General features: G+C 32.3%; 1 protein-coding gene across 12 annotated transcripts in view; it reads left to right on the forward strand.

Moving 5' to 3' along the window:
- The window catches only part of LOC106056031 (inositol 1,4,5-trisphosphate receptor type 1-like), a 62,806-nt gene extending 37,380 nt beyond the window's left edge, over window positions 1-25,426 (forward strand). For 10 of the 12 annotated variants that reach the window (XM_056025618.1, XM_056025622.1, XM_056025613.1 and 7 more), the window contains 27 exons: window positions 534-654; window positions 777-952; window positions 1,304-1,452; window positions 2,141-2,252; window positions 3,351-3,398; window positions 4,796-4,945; window positions 5,271-5,402; window positions 5,892-6,057; window positions 6,856-6,909; window positions 8,582-8,730; window positions 9,256-9,408; window positions 9,626-9,829; window positions 10,138-10,248; window positions 10,523-10,618; window positions 12,940-13,089; window positions 13,178-13,285; window positions 14,113-14,305; window positions 15,166-15,288; window positions 15,400-15,575; window positions 16,155-16,319; window positions 16,617-16,830; window positions 17,688-17,771; window positions 17,887-18,032; window positions 19,954-20,119; window positions 21,352-21,512; window positions 21,875-22,036; window positions 22,570-25,426. In XM_056025618.1, coding sequence (XP_055881593.1) covers window positions 534-654; window positions 777-952; window positions 1,304-1,452; window positions 2,141-2,252; window positions 3,351-3,398; window positions 4,796-4,945; window positions 5,271-5,402; window positions 5,892-6,057; window positions 6,856-6,909; window positions 8,582-8,730; window positions 9,256-9,408; window positions 9,626-9,829; window positions 10,138-10,248; window positions 10,523-10,618; window positions 12,940-13,089; window positions 13,178-13,285; window positions 14,113-14,305; window positions 15,166-15,288; window positions 15,400-15,575; window positions 16,155-16,319; window positions 16,617-16,830; window positions 17,688-17,771; window positions 17,887-18,032; window positions 19,954-20,119; window positions 21,352-21,512; window positions 21,875-22,036; window positions 22,570-22,647 — 3,747 coding nt within the window. In that variant the 3' untranslated portion in view covers window positions 22,648-25,426. The remainder of the gene's footprint in view (window positions 1-533; window positions 655-776; window positions 953-1,303; window positions 1,453-2,140; window positions 2,253-3,350; window positions 3,399-4,795; window positions 4,946-5,270; window positions 5,403-5,891; window positions 6,058-6,855; window positions 6,910-8,581; window positions 8,731-9,255; window positions 9,409-9,625; window positions 9,830-10,137; window positions 10,249-10,522; window positions 10,619-12,939; window positions 13,090-13,177; window positions 13,286-14,112; window positions 14,306-15,165; window positions 15,289-15,399; window positions 15,576-16,154; window positions 16,320-16,616; window positions 16,831-17,687; window positions 17,772-17,886; window positions 18,033-19,953; window positions 20,120-21,351; window positions 21,513-21,874; window positions 22,037-22,569) is intronic. The other 2 variants (XM_056025621.1, XM_056025619.1) reach the window with 2 other exon arrangements.
- The last annotated feature ends 517 nt before the right edge of the window (window positions 25,427-25,943 follow it).

The following is a 25,943-nucleotide window of genomic DNA, read 5'->3' on the forward strand; positions in this document are numbered from 1 at the left end:
ACGTCTTGTTATGTGATGAGACTCTCTTTAACAATACATTAACACCAAATGTCAAAAATATAGTTATATAAATAATTTAATCCTTATTTAATAATTAACACAGTAAACACTATTTTGTTTATATTCCTCCATTTTGGTTCTACCATTTCCCTTTTTTCAACAATTGCACCACTCCACATTCACTACTAACACTGTCAATTATGATTTCTTTCCTTTGTTTAAAATATCAAACAAAATAATTAATCAACTAATTAATTGTTTTTTTTATTGATTCTTGTGTTGTCAGGTAAAAGAAATAATTGTGCAAAATTTCAGTTTAATGCGATAATGGGTGTGGGAGAAATAACATGTACAAATTTTTTACCAGAGTAAGTTGATATAAGCTTTTTAGAAGACAGACAGAGTGAGTTGATATAAGCATTTTAAAAACCCAAGAAGATTGGCAGCATTGTATGGGGATTTGTATTAAAACAATTTTTAAATCCTTTAACTTGTGTTATATTATTGACATTTAAAAAAAAAAATTTTTCTAGACCAATCAACCAGTCTTTGTTAGACTGCTCCAAGGTGCATTCAGACTGATCCGATGTGAATGGCTTGATGGTTCACAAAAGTTTCATGTGGAGGCCTGTATCAGAACACTCTCAGATACTGGTATGCATTAGTGACACAATCTGGTTAATATATTACATACTGGATGACATCTTACAATGTCCTCTAATCCTTAGAATATGTACTTATTAAATCCCTTGTTGTACAATGTTTTTCATTTCTAGCTAAGAGCAGGAGTATTGCTATTCCAGTTGATCTTGACAGCCAGGTGAATGCTCTCTTTGAAAGAGCAAATATTGTTCAAAAGTCTACAGCGAGGTGGTTAAATGTCAGGCAGAATAGGCGAGAGTCCCAGGCTCATGCTTCCAGGGATTATAGAAACATTATTGAAGGTCTTCAGGTGAGAATAGTATTTAAGTTGTTATGGTTTTTTTTACATCCTTTTATTACTTTGTATGTAAACATTTCCCTTTTAATAAATTAATGAACTTTTTGTTACATATTATGAAATAATATCTATGAAAAAATGAGCTAGTTATTTATAATTGTGTATACATTCTAAATATGTTGATTAGCTTTTTTTTTTATTTACCAATTAACTAGATGACCTAGCTTTTTTTAAAAATTTCATTATAGATATGGCCTATTACTTCTTGCTCTTTACAGGCTATGCTTTTATCCATTTGTATATCCAAGAGAGGGGGGACTTTGATGTTGAGCTAACTAATAGTTGTAATTTTCATCTAATCAGGAGATTGTGGCCACACTAAACAATCAGTTGAAACCATTGGTCCAGGCTGAAATGTCTGTACTTGTGGATGTACTCCATAGACCAGAACTTTTGTTTCCTCCTTCTACAGAAGCAAGAGAGAAATGTGAAAGTGGAGGATTCATTGCTAGGTCAGTGTTGCGAAGCTTGTATTATATGCTAGCTTTTTGTGGTGGGCATGATGTCTGAACTGCTGACTGGTCAACTACACTGTTCTTATTCCATTTTATTTTACATTGCTCTCGCTCCATGTAGGACTGTAGGTAATTGTCTATTTGACCTAATTATGTTGAAAATGAAACTGTATGTCTATAAAACAGATTTATTTTTTTTGCAATTTTGTGAGACCAACAGTTGACTAGACTTTTATTGTTTACAATAGAGCTAAAGTTAAAACTCTCTGAAAAGCGTACAGCCCATATTAATTTAGCAAACATACATTTTTTTCTGAGACAAGCCTTCTGTTTTGGTTCCTTTCTAAACAAAACTTAGAAGACCATGAGATAGATGATTTAATGTTCTTTTTAATGCCATAAAGACATGTGATAAGTGACCATGAGATGATTTAATGTTCTTTTTAATGCCATAAAGACATGTGATAAGTGACCATGAGATGATTTAATGTTCTTTTTAATGCCATAAAGACATGTGATAAGTGACCATGAGATGATTTAATGTTCTTTTTAATGCCATAAAGACATGTGATAAGCACATACACCAACTTTTTGGCACCTAATGTTAGTAACCATTAGAGCTGGGTATACTTAGGGGTATTTTTCTGCTTGGCTTACATGTCCCACACTTAAATTATAATTCTAGGTTGATCCGCCACACTGAATGTCTTCTTGAAGAAAAAGAAGAAAAACTCTGCATCAAAGTTTTACAAACACTGAAGGACATGATGTCAGCCAATGAGAGTCGATCGGAAAAGGTAAATCATGTCTACACTATATGTTAAAGTATGTGTGTGTGTGTGCGCATATATACTGGCATAAGATAGTTAGCATAGGATGTCTTCACCATTCTCTAGAACAAATCTAGAAGGGAAAAACAACTTTTCATTATTAGATAAGCGAACACTTTTTCTAAAAACACAGCATAGATTTCTTTTAATTTGAGCAACAAAATTTTGCAGTAGTTTTCTTATCTCCTAGTTTTATTTTTTATGCTTTTTTGAAAGTACACAAAGCACTATGCACAGTAGTGCCCCCTTGTACACTTGACAGTTTCTCATATATTATCAATCTAAACACATTTTTTTTTCTTTTCCTTATCTATTATGCTATACACTTTTTTTTTTACTATTATATCTTTTATTCATTTCTATTTCTTGTGACCTGTACCCACCAATTAATATTTAATGTTTGACTGTACTGGTTTTTTTTTTTTTTTTTGTATTGAAAGTTTAACCTAAGATATTTTTTACACAAAGCATTCTGCATGCATGACTAACCATATATCTGAGTTCTACAGTAAACATGTATATAAACTACAAGCTGAAAGTGTGTGATAAGTGAAGCAATTTGAAGATGATAGAAATAATACACATGCTTATGAAATAAACAGTTAACAGCTATTTGTCATATATAAATAATTTTATGACAAAGTTTTAGTATGGCTGGATATCAAATTGATAAGTTGTTTTGTGCACAATGGCCACATAATTTGTGAATTATAGCACCATTTCAGTCTTAATTTGCTGGCTTTTCTAAGTTTATCTCAAATAATTTTAGTATAAACATCTGTAATCCTCATTGCGAAAATGAACTCTTGGTATATGTGTTACCTTGACTTGTATACCTCTTGAGATCATATAAACTTGTACTTCTCTTTCAACCTCCCTTCTCCCCCCCCCTCCAATCCCCTTGAGTCTAACCTGTTCAACAAATTATGTAGACCCATTTAAACTTTTCTAATAGCCCTGTTGTAGACGCAAGGCTTTGGTGTATGTATGTTTGTATTTGTGTCTGTTGAACCCATGTAGCCATAACCTAAAATTTAAACCCCTTTCTCATTGGGAACACATAAGGTGGATGTAAAAACTCTGTCCAAAAAAGATTTAGAAGACCACAGAAGGGTAAGGCTTCTATTTCCTTGTGCGTATGACATGTTTTCAGCTATTTTTTGTTTTGTTTTATTTCGTTACTTGATTTGGTACCACTGAAGGTAAACAATATTAATCTCCAGCATGACAGTGTCTTGCTTGACAATAGGACAACATACAATTTTTTAGATATAGTTAAAGGCTTACACTGGATATATTTGAGACCTTTTTTTAAAAAAAAAACAAAACAACTTGAATATAAAATCAAAGGTATTTTAATTATTGTATGACAGTGTTTCTCAAACCAGTAAGCTTTAAACTCCAGGACCCCAAATTGAAATTGGAAGATTGGGAAATAAAGTCACACTTTTAGGGACAACACCATCTTTCTAATGTTAATAGGAAAACAATTTCTTTGGTGCCAATTCTTGACTTTTTATTTATTAATAAAACCAATTTTATTTAATTTTGATTGTATGCATTTTTTTTTTTTTACATAAAATGAAGCTAGATAAACAATTCTTTTCACCAAATATTGTATTGATGTGATTTTTTTTGTTTCTTTTAAATTAACTGTTTATTATGTTGCATGGTTATTAGTTGCCTTCAGTTTTTTGCTTGGATAAATTTGTCAAAGAGAATAATGGCTGCATTTTTCCTTTTTTTTTAATGAACATTGATACTTGATGTAATTTGTTTCTCTTTATCTAAGACACTATGCTGAGTAAAGCTTTAATTTCATTTTCGGTTGTATGTCTTTTTGTTTTTTGTTGTTTTCATTTCGATTGTTTATACTCATTTAAAAAAAAAAAATTCATTATTGTAATGACACCAGAATCATGTTCTATATTAGCACCAAACTATTATTTTGAGTCTAAAAGGAAAGTTAGAAATAGTCCTCTATTTAAAAGCATGATATTTTTATTTTCATGGCCACTTATAATTATTTTTCAAGTTACTTAGAAAGAACATACTTTAGTTGTTGCTAATTGAAAAGCACCGACTATTACACAGCAGTGTTATTAAACCTTTTGGAGAATTTAATTTTTTTATTGCTTTAAAATATAATATTTTATATTTAAAGTTATGAGTGTATGTATGTTTCAGATTAAAATGTAAAAATAATTTTTTCCTATATATCTTAAATTTGCCTTGGAAACATTAGAATAATGTTTTAATTTAATAAAAACAATGTGTTGAAACCTATAATTGTGTAACACACAGATGTTGGTAAACTTACTTGAATGCAAAGTTATATTCTTGAAACTTAATGTTGATTTTAGCTAATAATCATTTAGAATAAGAAAGGCTCTGTAATTTTTTGTTGTTGTTTTTTTTTTTTAATTATGAAACCTGTGTAAAAATAGTCAAATGAAACAGACCTTAATTTCTTTAATTAACTAATATTAGCTTATCATTATTTGCGACAGTGTGAGGCATTACGCCAGAGTCTGTTGATGCGCTACTATGACAGAACTCAGCCTCGCAACAGGCGAGAGAGCCAACCCAGTGGGCCCACTAGTGGTCCAGGGTCTACGTTAATTAGTCAGGCCAACAACTTGTCCTTACATGATGTACAGGTAAGGGCTGTTGTTTAGTACAGTTTGTTCTTCTGGTAATATTTAATTAATATTTTTTAATCCTTTTAACAAAGTAGAATCTTTTTTTTTTTCTTCATACAGTAATTATAGAGCAGTAATTAAAAGATACTTAACATTTGTAACTTCCAATTTTTCAATGTTATTGTATCTGTTTCATGTATAACACTCATCAGGATGTTTTAGTTATAATATATAGTTGGTATATAGAAATAATAAATATTGTTTACAGAAGTAAGAACTATTAGTTAAGCACATTTCCTTGTCAATAACAAAACTCGACAGTGACTTTGTTTCTATTGTTAAGTGTTTCCTGGATGATAAAGGTGCATCCAATCTGGTTATTGACCTCATCATTAAGAACACCAGTAACAAAGTTTTCTTAGAGACTGTGGAATTAGGTATTGCTTTACTGGAAGGTGGCAACAGTAAGATTCAGGTAACTATATGACATTTAGAGAATTTATAATCACACATTTTTTATTTTAAACTTTAGTGCATAAATTCAATAGCTCCACAACCTCTTTAAAGTGTTAAGCTACGAACTGAAAGTCTTGGGTTTAAACATTTAGACTTTGCTTAGTCCACAAAGCTCTGGAAAAGTTGCTGAACATCAAGGCCATTGCCATGGTCACAAAGCTTTCTGGATTACCATTAGCCATAAAGAAAAAACTTCATCTGGCCTGTAGTTCTTAAAGTCTTGATAAAGAATTAAGATCCTAAAAAGATTGTACAATTGATACACTTTATTTGCATTTGTATTAGCAGCACAAATTTCCCTGTTTGATAAATTCTAATGTATGAAACAGTCATCAGTTTTTGTATCAAATGCTTGAATTTGATATTCAAGGGAAAATATTATAGTTAAATTTGTATTGACCAAAAAAAAAAGGTGCTTAATAATTATTGACTATTCATTTGTTGGCAGAAATCAGTCTTTTATAGACTCACCACTGACAAAGATGCAGACATATTTTTCAAGGTGTTTTTTGACCGCATGAGAGATGCTCAGGCTGAAATACGCAACACTGTGACTGTGAACACTTCAGACACTGACTCTCTCCCTAATCGAGATGAGGAGAAGAAGAAAAAAGGTAAGAAATGAGTTTGCAAAGTTTCTACGTCAAAGCATGTACTGACAAGGGTGAGGATACTCTCTAGCTGCATGATGAAATAGTGACAGGTGATTGGAATACTGACAATAGTAGTTATATATATATATATATTGTAATAAATTAATGGTATTTTTTAAAAACTTTGTTTCACCTTTTTTTACGTTGACATGATTAATAATGATCCTACTTACAGGAAAGTCACTTGTACAGATACTGCTTTTATTTCAAGCATATGCCATTATATTATGTGAAATTGATTTTATTTTCTTCACTTAGTTTCAAGAGTCCAGTTAATTTTTTAAAAGCTAAAGATTGTTTAAAATGCTCTTTGGTACTACCACACTAGCTGTTTTACTTTACATTGTCTATGTGTATATTATTGGGAGTACTTTATAAGTGTGTGCCGTTCATTGCATGTGACAGCACCTTACTGTTGTAATCTTTCAAGTCTACCTAAAGACCTTTTTTTTTCTACTCTATTTGTAAGCTGAATACCTTAATTTTTATTCTTGTGCCATCTACACTCTCTTTTTCTTTATTGTGCTCACAGTAATATTTCCTTCCATGTGACATGCATAAAAAAGACAGTAAATAACAGGAAACTTCTTTTGAATTTCATTTATAAATGGATGTAAGAAAGATATGAAGAAAAAAAAACCTATCTAAATTTATTTAAAAAAAACATAGAACCTTTCCATAGAGGATAAATAGTATTAAGATGCCTAAAATTTCTGATTGCCTTGAAAGATTGTGACGTTACTAATGGGTTGTCCTCAGATTCATTAACATCTTTAGATAATTTTTCATTACAACTTCGAGATTTTTCCGAAGGTAAGCGAGGCTATAGCTAACGCAGACCTAACATTTTGTTTTGCCACAAGAATACAACCACATATAGTTTATTTTTTACCTAGACATTAGTAGTAGTTTTCTTGTGTTTCATTTTCTTTTATTGTTTTCTTTTTTTTTTTAAAGAGGGGGAAAATTACTTCTAGTTTTTTTTATCACATTTTTTAAAAGTTTGTTTTTCCCTTTACATCGTTTTTTATTTTAGCAGATGCTATAAATTTTGTACTGTATTGAAACATAGCACTATACATTAGTCTTTGTGTTGTTTTTTTTACATTCAAGTACTTTAGTTTCTTATTATTGAGAGCTTTAACAATAATAATTCAAAACATAACAATTATGATTAAATATTTATATTTTTATTACATCATTATCTTTATTTATTATTTATTATTCCAAAATTTGTGCAAAGTAAAGAATCAGATAATAATCTATTTTAAACAAAGCTTCAATAATCTAAAAATTCAAACACTTTTTTATTCATTATACTATACTGTTATGAAGGGCCCCACACCCCCCAAATAAACAAGTTTTTATTAGTTTGATAAATCAGAAGCTGATAATTAAAAAGATTTTAAACTCTTTCTAGAATTACTCAACAAACATGTAAACTTGTATTCTGCACTGAATGTTGTATGTATAATAGCTCCATATTTATACCACTAACATTTTAAAAATTTTATTGGGCATTTCATATCAAATGTATGAAAAATATATTTCATGCCAAATGTATAGAAATATATTTCATGCTAATTGTATGGAAATGTAGCTATTTAGTTTTCTGACACACTCTAATCCTTTGCTCATATTAATGATGTGTATCTTCTGTTGAAATTATGCATTGCCTTAGTAATAATGTAAACGCTTTACCAAAAAGCATGTTATTTTTTGTTTCTGAACTTTTTTTTTAGATTAAAAAAAAATACTTTTTTTTTATAAGTTTGATCATTTCATGTTTGTTTTCTTAACTTTTATCTAACTTGATTTGGCCTTTGCCATGTAATTAAAATTTTTTAATTATAAATATAGAATAAGTTAGTTAATTCATCATTTTTAATATATTGGAATGCTTTACTTCAAGCTTTTTTTTTTTTTCTTTCAATTTAGAAAACACAATTTTTTAATCACATTTTTGTAATGCTTTAATTAAATAAAATATATTCATTTATGACAGAGTTGGATTAGCTTTCTAAAAGTACTATCCGTAATAAGTCTGGGGAAATGTTTTTAAGAGCTCTATCATTTTTTTTAGAATGTAATTAACTTCCATTTTGAAAATACTAGTGTTGTTTGTTTGGGTTTTACACATTTCGGATGTTCCATCAAGTTTGAAAATGGTTACATCCTAGCCCAAACCTCCCACAGGATGATGAGGAATGGCAGCGGGCCGGGTTTGAACTCTGGACTTTCATGACCATTGAACAACAGTCACATACCACTTGACCAGGAAGCCATATATAGTATAAACTTTTAAAAATGCTTTTTTAAAATGTTATAAAAGCCCATAAAACTAACTCAACCCATAGGAAAGTCTGAAAAGAATTAAAAAGATAAGTTCTAGTATGTTGATGTTCTATTGATATTTTGTGACCCACATTATAAGTCACTTTTAGTTGACGCCCTAAATATTACTTGAACTTGTTTTGGTGTTTAGTGCACAGGGCTGATGCACCAGTTAATGATGACCTAAGAAATGAATTTGATGATGCTGCCAGCCAGACCAACAAGGCTTTCAACCATGTCAGGCAAGTGCATGGAAGACCTGCTGGGGAGAACACTCAAGGAGACCATGATGAAGGCGAGGTAAGTCATTTCAATCAACAAATCTATCATTAAAATACATTTAATTAATGTAGTGTTTCAACAGCTGGGTCTATCTATTCTTCACATATGTAGTTAAGCAAAAAGTTTGTCTGTTTACTGAAAGGATTTGTTTTTTTCCATCCTTTCTAAATACTAGAAGCTTTTAAATCATGACATAATCCTTATACATTAAAAAAAAATCTTTATCTAATAAGGGTCGCAGCCTATACAACTTTCTTATACAATCACTAATGAGATCATAATTTGTAGATTGAGAACCGCTATTTTAAAAAATTACTAAGAATAGCTATTACTTTCATTCCCATAGTTCCAACCAAATGAACTTGTTTAAAATATGTGTCATCCATTTTAATAATGACAAGAAGTATTCAAGTGAATTACAACAGTGTCTATTGAAACCTATTACACCCAAAAATGTTTTTCAAGAGCTAAGCTAAATGCCCAAGAGAAATACTTAAGTGTAACATCCCACAGTTACTGAGTCTGAATGTTCTCATCTCATAGAACCGTTCACATGCCCAGCAGTCCACTGAAGAAAGTGAGCGCCCCAAGCATGATGGCACAGATGACAAGAAGATGTCCCAGCAGATAGCCATCATGAAGCCAATACTAAGGTTTCTACAGCTGCTTTGTGAGAACCACAACAGAGATCTGCAGGTGACATGAAATGGTTCATCACTGACATATATAGTTCAGCTGAATATTGGCTTTATATAGGTTTTATTTTTCTAACATAATTAGAAGATTTGTCTGCAATATTTTATTTAGCCAATAGAAACTATATATTTTTATCACAAGTAATGAGAACTTCTTTCTTCAATGTTCACATATAGTGTGGTAATTTTAAATATTTCATTGTTTGCTCACCTATTAGAATTATTTGAGGACTCAGCCCAACTGTAAGAGCCCACAAAACCTGGTGTGTGAGACTCTGCAGTTTCTGGACTGTATTTGTGGTAGCACCACAGGTGGACTTGGTCTACTGGGCCTTTATATTAATGAAAACAATGTAGATCTGATTAACCAGGCATTGACCACACTCACTGAGTACTGCCAAGGACCCTGTCATGAGAATCAGGTTTGAAGTTGTTTTCTTTTTTAAATTCTTTTTTTTTATTGTGTTATTGTTAGCTTAAATAATGATACACTTATAAGTTTAATATTATACAGAAAAAGGCTGAACACAATAAGCGACCCCAACACTAGACGCTGGGTTTCTTCAGACTCTTTAATCGCCACACTCTCACATAACACAGTACTACACACAATACTACAATAGGAACTCTTGCCAAGGGGAATAACTCTTACATACACATCACAGTGATACCAATTATTACTTTGAAAATGTATTCGTATAGTATTGTATTTTGTTGACTCAATTTTCAGAATGCTATTGCCATGCATGAAAGTAATGGTATAGATATTATAGTAGCACTTCTTCTCATTGAAATCAAGTCCTTGGGCAAAAATCGTATTGATCTCGTCCTAGAGCTCAAGGTAGGCAGCTAGCCTTTTGTAATTTTACTCATCTCACTCCCATCTTGAGATAGTAACCTACATTCTTAGACGTACTTAGCAATCTTCAATGAAAATTGTGTTATTATTAACTCCTTAATAAATAAAAAGACAAAACACAAAGTGAGGAAACATTCCAATGAAATTAGTCATATCTAGAGGTCCATTTATGTTTTAAGAAACATTAAGTGTATTAGTAAAGTATCTGAAATATTAGACAGAACTGTATTTGTTTTTGTTTTATTCTGATGGAAAGAATAATGCTTCCAAATTGCTGCTGGCCATCATGGAGAGTCGACACGATAGTGAGAATGCAGAGAGAATTCTAAGCAACATGAGAACAAAACAGCTGGTAAGATTTGATTTGAACAGTGTCAAGTACTCCATTCTCATGTGGAACTAACAATAATTTAAACTAGTGCTGTAATCAAAGTTTTTGCTTGGCAGTAGAGGTTGTAGTGCATGAGTGCTGCCTTGACTCTTTATTTTTTGTTATACAACTAACTTATTACTAAATATTGTGCTACATTGCTTAATCTAATATCCTTAAAATTATTCTGTATGTCAACACATCATTATCTAAATGAATAAAATTCCTCAGTACTTTCTGTTGTAAGGGCTTTCTATTCCAAGCCTTAGAATAAACCCAGCATTTCTCCACTTTTTTCTTAATTTTCCTTTAGAAGACTTTCCCACTTACAAAAAATATATTTTTGCTTCTATAGCATTGGCTGCAATTACATAACTTCCTATTGACTTTGAATGCATCCTAGCATTTGTTTGTCAATGCATCCTAGCATTTGTTTGTCAATCCTCTAGGAAACTTTTATATCTTTTGAGCTCCACTTATTTGTTAAATCTAATGAATATTTTTTTTTCAACTCTTTCTGACATTGTGTGGAGGCGTGGTGGCTGAGCGTTAAAGCGCTTGACTTCCAAACCGGAGACCGGGGTTCGAATCCTGGTGAAGACTGGGATTTTTAATTTTGGATCTTCGGAAGCCTCTGAGTCCACCCAGCTCTAATGGGTACCTGACATTAGTTGGGGAAAAGTAAAGGCGGTTGGTCATTGTGCTGGCCACATGACACCCACGTTAACCGTAGGCCACAGAAACAGATGACCTTTACATCATCTGCCCTATAGACCACAAGGTCTGAAAGGGGAACTTTACTTTACTTACTTACTTCTGACATTGTGAATATAGTCAGTAATATTTGATTAGTAAACATTTCCAATTATTTATGAATCTACTCCTGGGTGCAGTTACCACTGAGAAGAGTATTCTTTTCTGATATTATGTACCTGAACAAAACCATATAAGCAAGTCAGATCTGGTTGTGAATGAATGACTTACCTTTAACTAAAATTACTTTGGCCTTGCCTGACAGGTGGAATCAATGCAGCAGGTGTTTCAGCAGGCCATTGCCTATGGTCAGATTGTTGCTGATACAAACTTACACCCTGAAGAGGTTGACCCATTACAATGCTTTGACTGTCTTTTGTTGACTTGTTGAGTGTGATTGACACTTATGTCCTTTTTTTTTTTTTCTGTTTCTCTGCTAGCACTACTAGATATCAGAATTTAAATATGCTTAAAATTGAGATAATTCATGCACACTTATAGTAGACAATAGTTTGAAAACATAAGCTATCAATAGGTAAATGTTAATTGTGTTGCTGACACAAATATTGATGGTCACTGATAGGGGTATTTTATGTTATTACACTTGATGTTTGTTAACTGTATTATGTTTTATAACAGCCATGGCTCTAGCTTCATTGTGGGTTTACAGTTTACTCTTGCCTAGTCCATCCCCATTTACATTCATGAAATAAAATCTAACACCTTTTAAACACTTTGGGCTGAGTTTCCATTCTAAAAGTTCTTGACACAAAATTTCATCAATTTTTAATGCCATAGAATTGACTTACTTTGTATTGGGTAGGATAACTTAAATAAAAACAACAATGTGGGTTTTTTTATACTTAGGTAGTTTGATATGTACATTACATTGCTTTATATGTTCTACAATCCTAGTGCCGGTACATTAAATATGAATGTTGACTTTTCAATGAATGGAAAGTTTTATTGTTGTTTGTTTTTATGTGAATGTCTTTTCATAATTAAAACACATTTTTTAACATAAAACATTTAATTTATTTAGATTGTAAACAAATTATATTTTATGCTATTTTATTATTTTTTTTAAGCTCTTAGGTTTAGAATATTTTCAGTATTACTTATTTATGGCTGTTGCTCTTGAAAACATGTTGTAAGCTTCTTAGTATTCTTGTTGTAACATCAATGCAAACTCTTTAATTCAACTTACTTTAAAATAAAATCACATAGTGAAAAGGGAGCAAATTATAAACAGTTAATGAAATTATTTACATCAAAAAATTGTTTGGCTATTTGTGCAATTGAAAACTTCAAGCTTGATTTGTACTTCTTGTAAAATAATTGTAAGTGCATGCATTTCTTTCAAAAGAACTATATTGTGTTAGATATAATGATGTTTGTTTCTTGTATTTGATGTATATATCTTGTATTTGATGTTGTACTTTTTCTGATGAACTGAAAATCTCTTAGTTACTTTTCATATTTTTTTTAATGCCAATTTCCTAGTTTCATTAATAGATTTGAGATTCTTTTTTGTTCATGTCAACTCTCAGATGGACATAGCCATTCAGGCTTTCCATTCAGAAGACCCAGGCAAAGATGAATCTGCTCGTTATGATCTAGATGATGAAGATGATGGCATAGAAGAAAATAACACATCCCCGAAGGCTGTGGGACATAATATATACATCCTGGCACATCAGGCAAGTTTTCCTACTTGTAGCAGAGTTGCTTGATTAAATAAAAGTTTAACGCAGTCAGCCTTTACCTATATCATTTATTTGTCTACAGCTATCACAACATAATAAAGAACTGTCTGACCTGCTGAGGCCAGGAGGATATGATTTGTTTGGTGATCAAGCCCTGGAATACTATCACAAGCATACTGCACAAATTGAGGTAAGGGTTGATTAACTTATTATTATTCACATTTGACCATAGAAATATCTAAATTATTCTAAGCATTAAAATTTAAATGTTTGGTCAATAAGGAAATGTGGTTTCAGTGATCCATTTTAGGTTTGTGGATCAAATTTGGTTTAATCTCTGGGTATGATACTGTTCATGCTGCTTACAATTAGAGTTGTCAAATATTTTGCATGCAGATCACTGTAGACAACATACTGCTTTATTGAGAAATGATGATAGAATATCATTTTAAAAAGTACAAAATTGACCCTAATTTATATAACCTTCTTTCTTTTCCTTCCTTTTTTTTGTCCCCACCAGCTTTTTACTAGAAAGGTTATTTTAAGTTTATATACATGAAAATATTCTTAAATCCCCCATAAAATCTGTAAGTGAGATGTTGATCTGATTTTAAAAAAGAAATCCAGAAAAAATTGTTTTTGGATACTAGTGTTTACCTATAACAAATTTGGGGTCTGTTGGTTTGCAAACAAAATAATGAGCTGAAAAAAAAAAAAAAGACAAAATACTTTATGTCTTATGGTTAAACCTTGTACTTGTTAACAGAAAATGGTCTATAATCATTTTACCAAGGTATGTGTATCAAGAGCAATCTTAAGTACCTAGTGATCATAGCATATTTAGATATATTTGATTAAAGTGTGTGTATTTCTTTTTTCTATTACTTATTTTTTTATTATCAATTGTTGTATTTAAAAATTTGTAAAATGCTAATATGGTACTTGTTTAGTATTTGAATGATTTGTACCTCTGAGATTTTAGTTATTTTTTTATTAATTCATTTTTCATTTCATCAGATTGTTCGCCAAGATCGCACAATGGAAAGAATAGTGTTCCCTATCCCTGAGATCTGTGAGTACCTGACAAAAGAGACCAAACTGAATGTCTTCAAGAGGGCTGAGAGAGATGAGCAGGGAAGCAAAGTGGCAGACTTCTTTAGCAGACATAATGAAATGTTCAGTGAAATGAAATGGCAGAAAAAACTCAGAAGTAAATTCTGTTTTAATTCGTAATTTTATGATAATTTTTTATCAACAGTTTGAGTATTAAACAAACTTATCTGCAGCTTCAAGCCTTCATTTTGTGAAGTTCTATTTTACTTTCTATAACTTAAATATAAAAAAAAATGAAATGTAATTAAACAGGATCTTATAAACTAAGATGTTTCTCCAAAAAAGAAGATGTATTTTATAATAATATAATAATAATTTTTATGATCCATGAGGAAATTCCATAGATATGGGTTTTGACTGTTGAGATTTCATAGCCGTAGACTTCACTGTGGAGAGAGGTGCTAAGAAAGCAAGCAATGAAGAGAGAAGTACCGGTAGTGATAATTTCATATCTAAAAAAAAAGCCATATGGGGAAAAAAAAAAAGGCACTTCTAACATCTAAGCAGGTGCCAATTTACATTTATCTGCCAGCTCCAGGAAAAGTCTATTCTGACACAAACATCATAATAAACACACTTGACAGATTTATCTATCTTTCTATGCAACAGAGACATTGATAATGAAAAGGACTTGTGAACTGCCAAGACCAGAAATGCCTTGAAAGAATAGAAAGTCACAGCAATCTGATATGCCTCACCAGCCACATACCAAGTCACAAAAATGTATAAACAAGCTTTCAGCTCCTTGGTCATCATGAAATTTGATGGATAAACTAAATGTGGACAGGAATGTTTCTCCAGAATAGGACGCTACATTCACAAGAAGAAGTGCTTTATGAGATTAATCATAATCATTCTACAACTCTAATGTGCCAACCAACAAACCATTTTTTCCCTCTACTTCTATAACTGCTTTTCTTGTGATTGTTTTTTATATCTATTTTTCTTTCATTCCAGTGCAACCTGTGATGTTTTGGTTCAGCAGTCACATGGGCCTCTGGAATAGCATTTCTTTCAGTTGTGCTGTCATTATCAACTTACTGGTTGCCATTTTTTACCCATACAACACATTGGATTTCCGTAAGAGTTACACTTTGAATTCAGATATATTCATAAGTAGATACACAGCTAATATGTTGTTGAATAACAAGGGGCATTACATGTAAAGTATATTTTTCTGTCTTTTAAAAGATTCAGTTGGAGTTCGTTTCAATGGACTTCTCTGGGGAGCAGTGATGATCTGCACTGCCGTTGTTGTCTTTTTTCCTCACCCGATGGGTTTCAAAACATTGCTGGCTTCTATCATCCTGAGATTTGTTTGCACGTTTGGACTGAGGGTCACCTTATTCTTGTTGGGACTCATAAATGTAAGCTTTACATGTTTAAAACAAAATTATCTCATAATTTTCTGTAATTTTTTTATTGTTGATTCCTAATTGTTTCTCAATTAGTACAGTTATTTCTGTGTTTGACAGAAATGAACAAGAACCAACTACTTGTGTTTTAATGGATAATTACATTTTTTATGTGTCTTATCAAATTATTTTGTTTGTTTTGGAATTTTTTGAAAAAAAAAATCATTTCCAAAGTAAGATAACTGAATATGCTATTGCAATCTTCTATGAGGGTATATTCATATACATTAAATACTACTTTCTGTTATGAAATTTAATGCATTGGACAAGCTTATTGGTCAATCTTACCTGACAAAAAAAGTCATGCAGTGGTCTTCAAGTATTAAAAGTAATATTAAAATTATTGAATGGCCTTGTTTTGTGTTGTTTTATTTATAAATAACTAGACTTAAAAGGTTTAATTTCCATTATTTTATTGAACTATATGCAACAATGTGAATTTGAAAGCAGGACATCTTTTCTTTTAGTTTATCCAGATTCTGTTTTTATTGCAGAGAAATAATGAAATGAAAATGTTTGTATTCATTTCAGCTGATCAACAAGTTTGTGTTTATGGTTAGTCTGCTGGGCAACAGGGGTGTCCTTATCAAGCCAGTCAATGAGATATTGTCTGACTTTGAAATGGTCTACCACATTGGCTATTTTATCCTCTGTGCTCTGGGCTTCTTCTGCCATGAGTTCTTCTTTAGTCTTTTGGTAAGCATATTCATGTACAGTTCTCTCATTTTATATCATTTAATCATCAGCTGCATTTTTCAAAGACTCAAAGCAATAACAGATGCTTAATGTAATGGATCAATAAGTTTGTTTTTCACAGGGAAACTTTAGGCAAAAAATAGCTCAAAGAAGTCAATTTGGTCCCCAGGAAGTCTCTTGCTTCCTTGATAAATATTGTAATCACTAATTAGATAGCACAATGGTTAAAGAGCAATGTTCTAAATATTTTTCCAGTTAATGCAGTGAAATTACTTAAGTTTGCTTTTCTTCTCTCAGCTCTTGGATGTTGTATATAGGGAGGAGACACTACTGAATGTTATCAAGTCTGTGACCAGAAATGGACGGTCCATTCTCTTGACCACTGTTCTGGCTGTTATACTAATCTATTTGTTCTCTATCATTGGCTTTATCTCCTTCCAAGATGATTTCCTTATGGAGGTGGAGCCCCAGTCTGTTGCAAGGATCTCTGAGAGTGTTCCAGTCAACCAAGGTAACTACATTCTTAGAGCTGTCCAATCGTTAGCGTCAATGTGACTCAGTGACATAAATGCTTGGCTACGTAACAAGGGAGCTCAACTTTGAATCCCAATGTAGTCTACACATTTGTCATCTGAATTTGGCTCAAGTTGTATGTTTGCGCAGTGTCCAAAAGCAGCATAAAAACTTTTCTTCTACTTACCCCCTCGCCCATGTTGGACCAGAGTGCTCAGAGCGCATACTATACATAAAAGACAAGTTATGCTAAAGCAATTTTTAAAAAAAGACGTTTTTTCTATTGTATTCACATACACTTGGGGTGTACAGTGTGAGCTGAATCTCAGATGCTCCCTTCCTTTATTGATCTGAAACAGTTTCTTCATTTTAAGAGCTCTTGCTCCATTACTTATGCACCATGAGCCTATTATGTACCAACTTTGTTTAGGAAGTAGGTTACACCTTTTAATATATGTATTTCTATAAACAAATTGCATTTTAACTTAAAACTTAATAATTTTTTTTTAAATGTCGTTTACCACAAAAAATCTACAATGTAAATGCCCATTGCTAAGGTAAAAAACAATACCCCCACCCTCTAAAAAAATTTTTTAAAAATATTTCTAGTTGGAATATTTTCATCAAATAAACTGTTTTTTTTATATATATATATAGAGAGAGAAATGGTTGCATTTGAGTAATATTAAAAAATGAAAAAAGTGACATTTTTGTAATTTTTGACCATTCTCTGACCTTAGATCCACCTTAATTACAAATTTTAATGTAATTGGTTAGATTTAAACATTCATTTGTCAGATAATCTTTGTCATTAACATGTTCAATAATGTTAACTGTTTATCTTCTTTATTCTAGCTCCAAATGTTTCAACCTGTTCAGCAGATAATGTCAATTGTTCCAGTCCTGAGGGGTCATACATTTCACAGATACTTCCTGAATGTAAGTTGACTGATGTTAAGTTCAAAAGTTTATTATTAAATATCTGTATTTAAGGAACAAGAAAAAACTTTGGAATAATGAATAGTTTCTGATATGCTACCATTTTGATCAAAAGGGACCATTACTGAAGCCGATGACGAGGACTCAGGCGACAAAATGAGAGCATGTGACTCCCTCATTATGTGCATTATTACCAGCATAAACCAAGGACTCCGTAACGGTGGAGGCATTGGCGATGTTTTACGTAAGCCAAGTAAAAATGTATGTACATTTTCTATTTATTTTATAGTTATTTAGCCAACATAGAAAAAAAGTATTTATTATATAGAAATCACATCCGCTTTTAAAGTTGTTGATATTTAGTCTATTGTATGGAACTATCCGAATTGAAATACTGATAGAGGGTTAAAAAAAAATTGTTTAACCATCTCATGGTCTTAAGTATTTTGACTTTATGTTCTGGTTGTTATACTTTTACCAACATATTTTCAAAATTTTGTATATATATATTATATATATATATATACATATATAAATATTTAGGCTTGTCTTTGAGTCCGAAGCCCCAGCTGTGACCTTTATATATATATGGCTCCTTTTGTCTCGAAAGGCAATGGATGCGCCCAAGTGAGTCACTGGTTTTGGCTTAATCTTGAGACGGGGCAGAATCTGGTGTGGCTAATCAAGCCAATTCTAGAACGGCAGACTTTGCCACAATTGGTACATGTGTATGCCTCTGATTTAGGGCTAGCAGACAGGGCAGCTTTCTTTTTTTCCCTCTTGATTAAAGCCGCTTCAATTCTTTTGTTCTCAGCAAGGGTTGTCCCAGCACGCACAGTCTGTCTCCATGCACTCCGGTCTTTGGCTATGTTTTCCCACATACTTTCACTGATGCCTGAGGCTCTCATGTCTCGCTTGCAGACGTCTCTATATGTTAGTCTTGGGCGGCCCTTGGGTCTGACTCCTTCCACAAGCTCAGCATATAAGATATCTTTCGGGATTCTACCATCTGGCATGCGGGTGACATGTCCGAGCCAGCGTAATCTTCTTTGTGTCAGGAGAGCATACATGCTGTTCATATTGGCCAATCTCAAAACTTCCTGATTGGAGACATGGTCCCTCCAAGAGATGCCCATTATGCGTCTCAGGCAGCGCAAGTGGAAACTATTCAATCTGTGCTCTTGGTACATGTATGTTGACCAGCTTTCACTGCCATAAAGGAGAGTGCTCACAACACAGGCGTTGTAGACTAGGATTTTGGTCGCTGTGGTCAATTTACCATTTTCCCAGACGCGGTTGGAGAGTTTTGCCAATGCTGTGGTAGCTTTTCCTATCCTTTTAGTCAGCTCGATGTCTAAGTCTAGGTTACTGACAATTGTTGAACCAAGTAGGTAAATTCCTGCACCACTGAAAGGGTGTGGTTCCCAATTTGTATTATAGGTATTTCTGCGACGTCTTGTGCCAGGATTTCGGTCTTGGAGAGATTTATAGTAAGGCTAAACTCTTGACAAACAGCTGCTAAGGCGTTCACTAGCTTCTGTAGACCTCCTTGTGAGTGAGATACGAGTGCCGCGTCATCGGCAAACAGCAGCTCCCTTATCAAGATACGACGCCTTTTCGTTTTGGCTTTAAGACGTGCCAGGTTAAAGAGCCTTCCATCGGATCTGCTATGGATGTATATTCCGTCTTCCAGGGATTTAAAAGCACTGGATAGTACGACTGAGAAGAAGATGCCAAATAGTGTAGGGGCCAGTACACATCCTTGTTTTACACCGCTCTTAATGGAGAATGGCCTGGAGGAAGAACTTTCAAACTGAACGGTGCCCTGCATATTTTCGTGAAAAGCTGACACTAGTTTTCTTAACTTATTTGGGCAGCCGATTCTCTCTAGTACAGCAAACAGACCGCTTCTGCTAACAAGGTCAAAGGCCTTGGTCAAATCAATAAAAGCTATGAAGCTATGACCTTTATATATATGTATCTTTAATTAAACTATATCAAAACAAACATTTCACTTCTTTAAAAAAAATATAAATGAAAGCTCAAATAATAAAATTTTGTCATTTACCTCGTGAATATTTTTGAACAAAATTATGGCCCTATCAACAAATCTGAATTATTAGGGACTTTATACCATTTAGCAAGCACTGTAAGAGTTATTTGTTATATTTTTGTGAAACAGGAGCCTTTGTTTCTGGCCAGAGTTGTCTATGACCTTCTCTTCTTCTTCATTGTGATCATTATTGTTCTCAACCTCATCTTTGGTGTCATCATTGACACTTTTGCTGACCTGAGGAGTGAGAAACAGACCAAGGATGAGATACTGCGGAACACTTGTTTTATTTGTGGTAACTTTTTTCTCTATATATTTTTATTTCTTGCCATCATTTATAATTTGCCATCATTTGTTGTTGCCTACATTATGATCTACGGAGCAGGTGAAGAAATTGATTTGTTGTGGCCAAATTTGTGAAATTGTCTAGAGGCCAGATTATTAACCCTTTACCTACAATACCCACAACAGATGTCATTAAAGACTAATGATTTGAGTCAGAAGAATGTGAAAATACCTCACAATAAAGTAAAAAAAATTTGCAAAGGAACATCTAAAGCTTTCCAGTTAAATCAACCTAAGTTGGTCAAGACAATCTGCATGGAAACCAAGTGATTATAATAATTTAATTTATAGAGCACTGTTAACAAACAAAATGTAGGCTCAAGGCGTTATAATAACATTACATAAGCAAGAGAGCTAAAATGTGTGTAAATTAAGCAAGATTTACTGACAATAAAACAACACATAATCAATGATGCCAGGACACTTCTTCTTCTAGCCAGTTTTTTGCTGCTGAGCTGTCAGCTCTTTTGCAGACTGTGCCAAGGAAAATAGTGTGCTGTTTTCTTCAGTTGTTCAGCACTGCTCTACAGGGTGTTGGTTATGTTGGGCTGTAGTGGTAGTTGGGTCTGCCTAAGGTGGATTAGGAAGGGGTATTCAAAAAGGATATGGTTTACGGTTTCATAAGGGTCTACAAAGGGGGAATTGTGTGGAATTTATTTTATCGAGATGGTAATTTAACAAAGGTGTGTGTCCTGTCCTTAGTTGGAAGATTGTAGATTTCTCTTTGCGGGGGAGGAAGTTATTACTGTACAGTTTGTTAGGCATGTTCATTTCTTTGTACATGGCTCTGCCTGTGTGTTTCCTGTTGCCCATTGGTTGAGCCATTCCTATTTGTGGTTGATGATTAACATTGACCTTAGGGTGAGGTAGTTAACAGGTCTATCTGGTTGTTCCATAGATGATCCTGCCTTTGAAAGCTTACCTGCCCTTTCATTTCCCATGACGCCAATGTGTCCAGGGATCCAATGTGATGTTGATGTTTAATTTTGTCATCATCTGGTGTATTATCACTATTAGTGTTGTTAACTCTCTTGGGCTTTTTGTGGTGCTGCTGTGCTTGAAGAGTGGATTGGGAGTCTGTAAAGACAACAATATCTGATGGTAATGGTATCCTTTCATATAATAATGCCAGGACACTATAGTTGGGAAAGAATTAAGTTTTTTTTTATGTTCTGTTTACAGGTTTGGAGAGAGCATCTTTTGACAACCGCTCTGTGACATTTGAGGACCACGTAAAACATGAACATAACATGTGGCATTACCTTTACTTTATTGTCCTCGTCAAAGTAAAGGATCCAACAGAATTTACAGGACCAGAGAGTTATGTTGATGCCATGATTAAGGTAAGATCAAGCAAAGCTAAAGAGACCTTGCTTAACAACATCTCCATACTTCTGTCTAAAAGTCTGGCACAAAAAAGGTTTCTGGAACTTTAATTAAATATATTGTGAAACTTTAAATACAAAGGTTCACCCTAAAGCTATTGCCCCAAATCTATTAACCAGTGACGTTTCCTACCAGCTGCAGTTGTAAAGCAACATTTTAATATCTCCTGTTGTTCCTTGGATAATCTCTTTATTTTCTTTCTCTTGTGGGTTCCACTTCAATGTGATACAGACTTTTTTTTTTATTGTTGTTTTTTTTTTTACTTGTATATAACTCCACCCCATGTCATTGTTTTCATATTGTTTTCCTTTCCCATCAGGAACGTAACCTTGAATGGTTTCCTCGTATGCGTGCTATGTCCCTGGCTGCAGAGGACAGTGAAGGAGAGCAGAATGAAATCCGAAGCCTTCAGGCCCAGCTTGACCTGACCACTAGGCTGGTTCAGAAACTTTCGGGACAGCTAACAGAATTGAAAGAACAGGTGGGTTTTAGTTTTAAAAAAATCATATATATTTAGGTCATTTGCATGTTGAGGTGTATGTGCATATATTGATTGGGTATCACAATTTTTACAAGCTGTTGTAATAAAGTTGTATTTTTGGGCCAGAGGTCATTGTGATTTAACATTAGCTTATAAAACTTGGGTGTTTTATTTGTAAATTGATGAATGATAAGCTATTTGTTAAATTTTCATTCTTTGTTTATTATGCTGACCAATTATGGTGTAATTGATCATTTTTGTTGTATTGATAATTATATGAACAAGTGTCCTGAAATGAAATCAGGAGTTGATTTTTTATTTTAGAATTATAGTTGGCTTAGAATTTATAAATCTGAGAAGTTAAGTGTTTAGTTTTAGTATTTATTTCTTATTAAATATAAAGAAGTGCTTATTATAATTTTCTGATGATTTAGTGAAACATTTTTTTTAATGTATTTGCCCTCACCATTACAAGATTCTTAAAATTGTATTCCAAAGTAACCTAAATTTTGTTTGTTCCTTTTCTACTTTAGATGACTGAACAGAGAAAACAAAAGCAACGTTATGGTCTCCTGCAGAACAGTCCAATGCCAATTCCTGCCCAATTCTAGATCTACCAAATGAGAACAAACAAATGCTTTTGTTTTTTTTTTATGTTTATTGCTTTTAAAGTCATGTCATATTAGCGTTTGTTTCTGCGAATTCATTTTTTTTTACTTTAACTATAGATCTTGTATTGTGAGAACAAATCGGTTGTAGTCTTTTTTTCTTTTTTACACCGTTCATAGATAAATATTTATTCTTATTAGTCATTAATAGATTGCTATTTTTGTGTGTGTGTATTATTGTATATTGTGATTTTAGCAGCCATTTTTATATTAAATGCATAATGATTTTGTTTTATTGAACAGACTTTTTCAATTCAGATTATACACATTTTATTTTATTATAAGTTTCAATATGCCTTACTCTCAATTTATATTTATATATATATATTAGCATGCAGTAGCATTGCTTTTGTTTGTACTTTCTATTGTTGGGTGAAAAGTAGTGATACATTTTATGTCATGACAACTTTGGTTTGTGTGTATATATCCTTTTCCATTTCTTTTTGTCTTGAGACAGACACAATTTATGTAATCTACTGGTACATATCTACTGGTATGTAATTTATACTTAAGCATTTAAAATTCAAACTTTGAAATTATGTAACATTTTATTTTGAATTAATTTTTTTTTTTAAATGTGAATAGGTAATAAAAATATATATTTATCTTCATTGTAGAATAAATATAATGATACTTTTATTGTTTATCTGTTCAGCCATCTGAGATGACTTATCCTAATTTTTTATTTAAAATTATTTACTAAAAGACAAAATGTTAAATGTTTATAATTTGACAAAGGTTACAAAGTAGGTGACATCACCCTCCTTTTTTAAAAGAGTATAAAATGAAGTAAAAATGAAAAAAAATAATTTTTTTTTACAAGTGACAAACGTAGTGAAAAGATAAAAGTAATCTATCATTAGTTTAAAAAAAATATTTTTTTCACATATGAAATTTTTTAAAAGCCAGAATAATTTATTCTTAAGTGTAAAACAGTACAGCTTTAAACAGTTTATGAAAGTTTAGATACTGGTATAACCAATTTTAGTTTGTATTGAAGTTGAAGTGAACATATAGTCACTTATCAACATACTGCTACATCTGGCTAATTTTGGCTATTCTATGGATAGTACATTGGCATTCAGTTTTGAATCATATATACTCAGTAATATACAATAGAATATTGTATAAACTGGACATTCTTTAAAAAGAAAAGAGCAACTAAACGGTACAACTCAAAGAGAGCTTAAAAATATTTATTTTAGACAGCCCCTGGGTCAATGTCACCCCAGCTGACTTTCAAGTTGACAAGACATTCTACCATAGGATTGAACAAGTGACTAAAAAGCACCAATTATAAATTTGAAAACATTTTTATTTGCACAAAATATATGTGACTATACATATACATACTGCATGAGACAACATGTTTTAATGTTCTTTTTTCTCCTTACAGTGAAATAATTGAAAATCTTTTATTTCAGAACCTTTAATATATTTAGTTCAGGTTTTCTTTACAGAATAGCTATGCTCCTGTTTAAAACATATGTTTCATTGAACAATATTGTTTTAATTATGATGTTGGCAAACTTCTTGACCTGAGACATTTTTGTAATCAAATAAATGTTCAATCAGCCAGAACTAACATTCCACTTGTTCCCTATGCAAGATTTACTCAACATGCATAACTGAAAGTATATTACAGCCTTGAATGGCCAAGTTGTTTTCAGAAACTCAACTGAAAGTGATTGTAATTATTGGAAGTGGAGTGAAAGGGAATATATAACATTTAAAGGTGTCACTGTAATGAAGATTCCTTCTCAGTTTTAAGCTGTAATGATTTATTTCATACTAACATGGCAGAATTTTTTGAAATTAATTTATTCACTATATCAAGGAGATAACTTTATTTTTAATGAACCTAATTACACAGCATTAGTTGTTGTTTTTTTCTTTACCTAATCAATACACATGTCCACTTGTCATAGATAAATGTCAAAGATTTGTATATTTTACTTCATTTAAAGTTGTATTATAAAAATATTCTTTTAAAAGTTTGTTCTCTAAAGAATAATGTTTAACTTTTTTTTTTTATCATTTACTTTTTTTTAAACTTTCATTTATGAATATGATAGATCACTGATTCATATTGTTTCAACAAAAGTGCCAGAAAAACTATTAGGTGTCCAAGATTGTGATTCAAAGAAGCAACCTATCGCTGATGAATGACATTGTCCAACACAAATTGCTTAGATGGACTTCCCATTACTTTAGTACAACTATCCCAATTGGAAAATTCTTAAACTAGCTGAAGAGTTGGATTACCCATGATCACTTAGATGGCAAAGTGCTAGCAAGACTTGCTGGCAGTAGGTGTTGAATCTTCAATTTGAGCTGGTTGCTCAATGAACTAATGGCGCCTAACTTGTTCAACTTTTCAGTGTTTCAGTTGTGCTTTTCAACCAAGACAAGACTGGCATTATAACTATTTATTAATAATTTGTTTTCTGTTGTTTTTGTTTTTTTCTTTCGTATATTAGGAAAGAAAAACAGAAGTAACATTGAAATTTGTTGTCCTAATATATTTTGCTATGAATATTTCTTTATTGTCTTTTGCTAGTGAGTTCAGCAGCATGGTGAGCCAAAGATATATCTGCTTTTTTGTTAATGTGCCCTTGTTACCATGTTTGCACCTACCTGGCATAATCAAAATATCTGGATTTGTACAATTCTCTAAACTGCCATTGATGTAGTAATGCAATAAACATATTGTGAAATGCTAGTAACCTTTTTTTTTTTTTAACAAAACTTCTATCAACTCGCTTTGTCTTTCTGGTAAAAAGTTTGTGCACATTATTTCTTCACCTAATTGTCAGGGTTGTGTTAAGGACTTAGCTCGTTTACCCGGGCCCCTGACATTCAACAGGCACCTTCGTGCTTACAAATAAATGATTCACTGTTGACAATGTAATTGTTTAATGATATGAATATAAGTTATGATGACAAACTGATGGAGTAATGACATTGCATTTGAAACATTCTAATATTGTGGATATATTAATTAAACAGTAATTCTACACCTTGCTGTCTGACAACGTGACACATAAATGCTGGCAATCACAACAAAACACTGCTGAATCTAGTATTTAGTGTAGAACTCCAATCCCATACTAACTCCCTGTAGAGACATAAATAAAGACAACCTAAAAGAACCAGTCTAGTATACTATGGCATCGAAAACAACTGCGAAATGCAGTCATGCCTTAGATACTCACCCTAAACAAGGGAACACAGAAGAA

Source organism: Biomphalaria glabrata, chromosome 4 (genome assembly GCF_947242115.1).
Source record: "Biomphalaria glabrata chromosome 4, xgBioGlab47.1, whole genome shotgun sequence".
NCBI lineage: Eukaryota > Metazoa > Mollusca > Gastropoda > Planorbidae > Biomphalaria > Biomphalaria glabrata.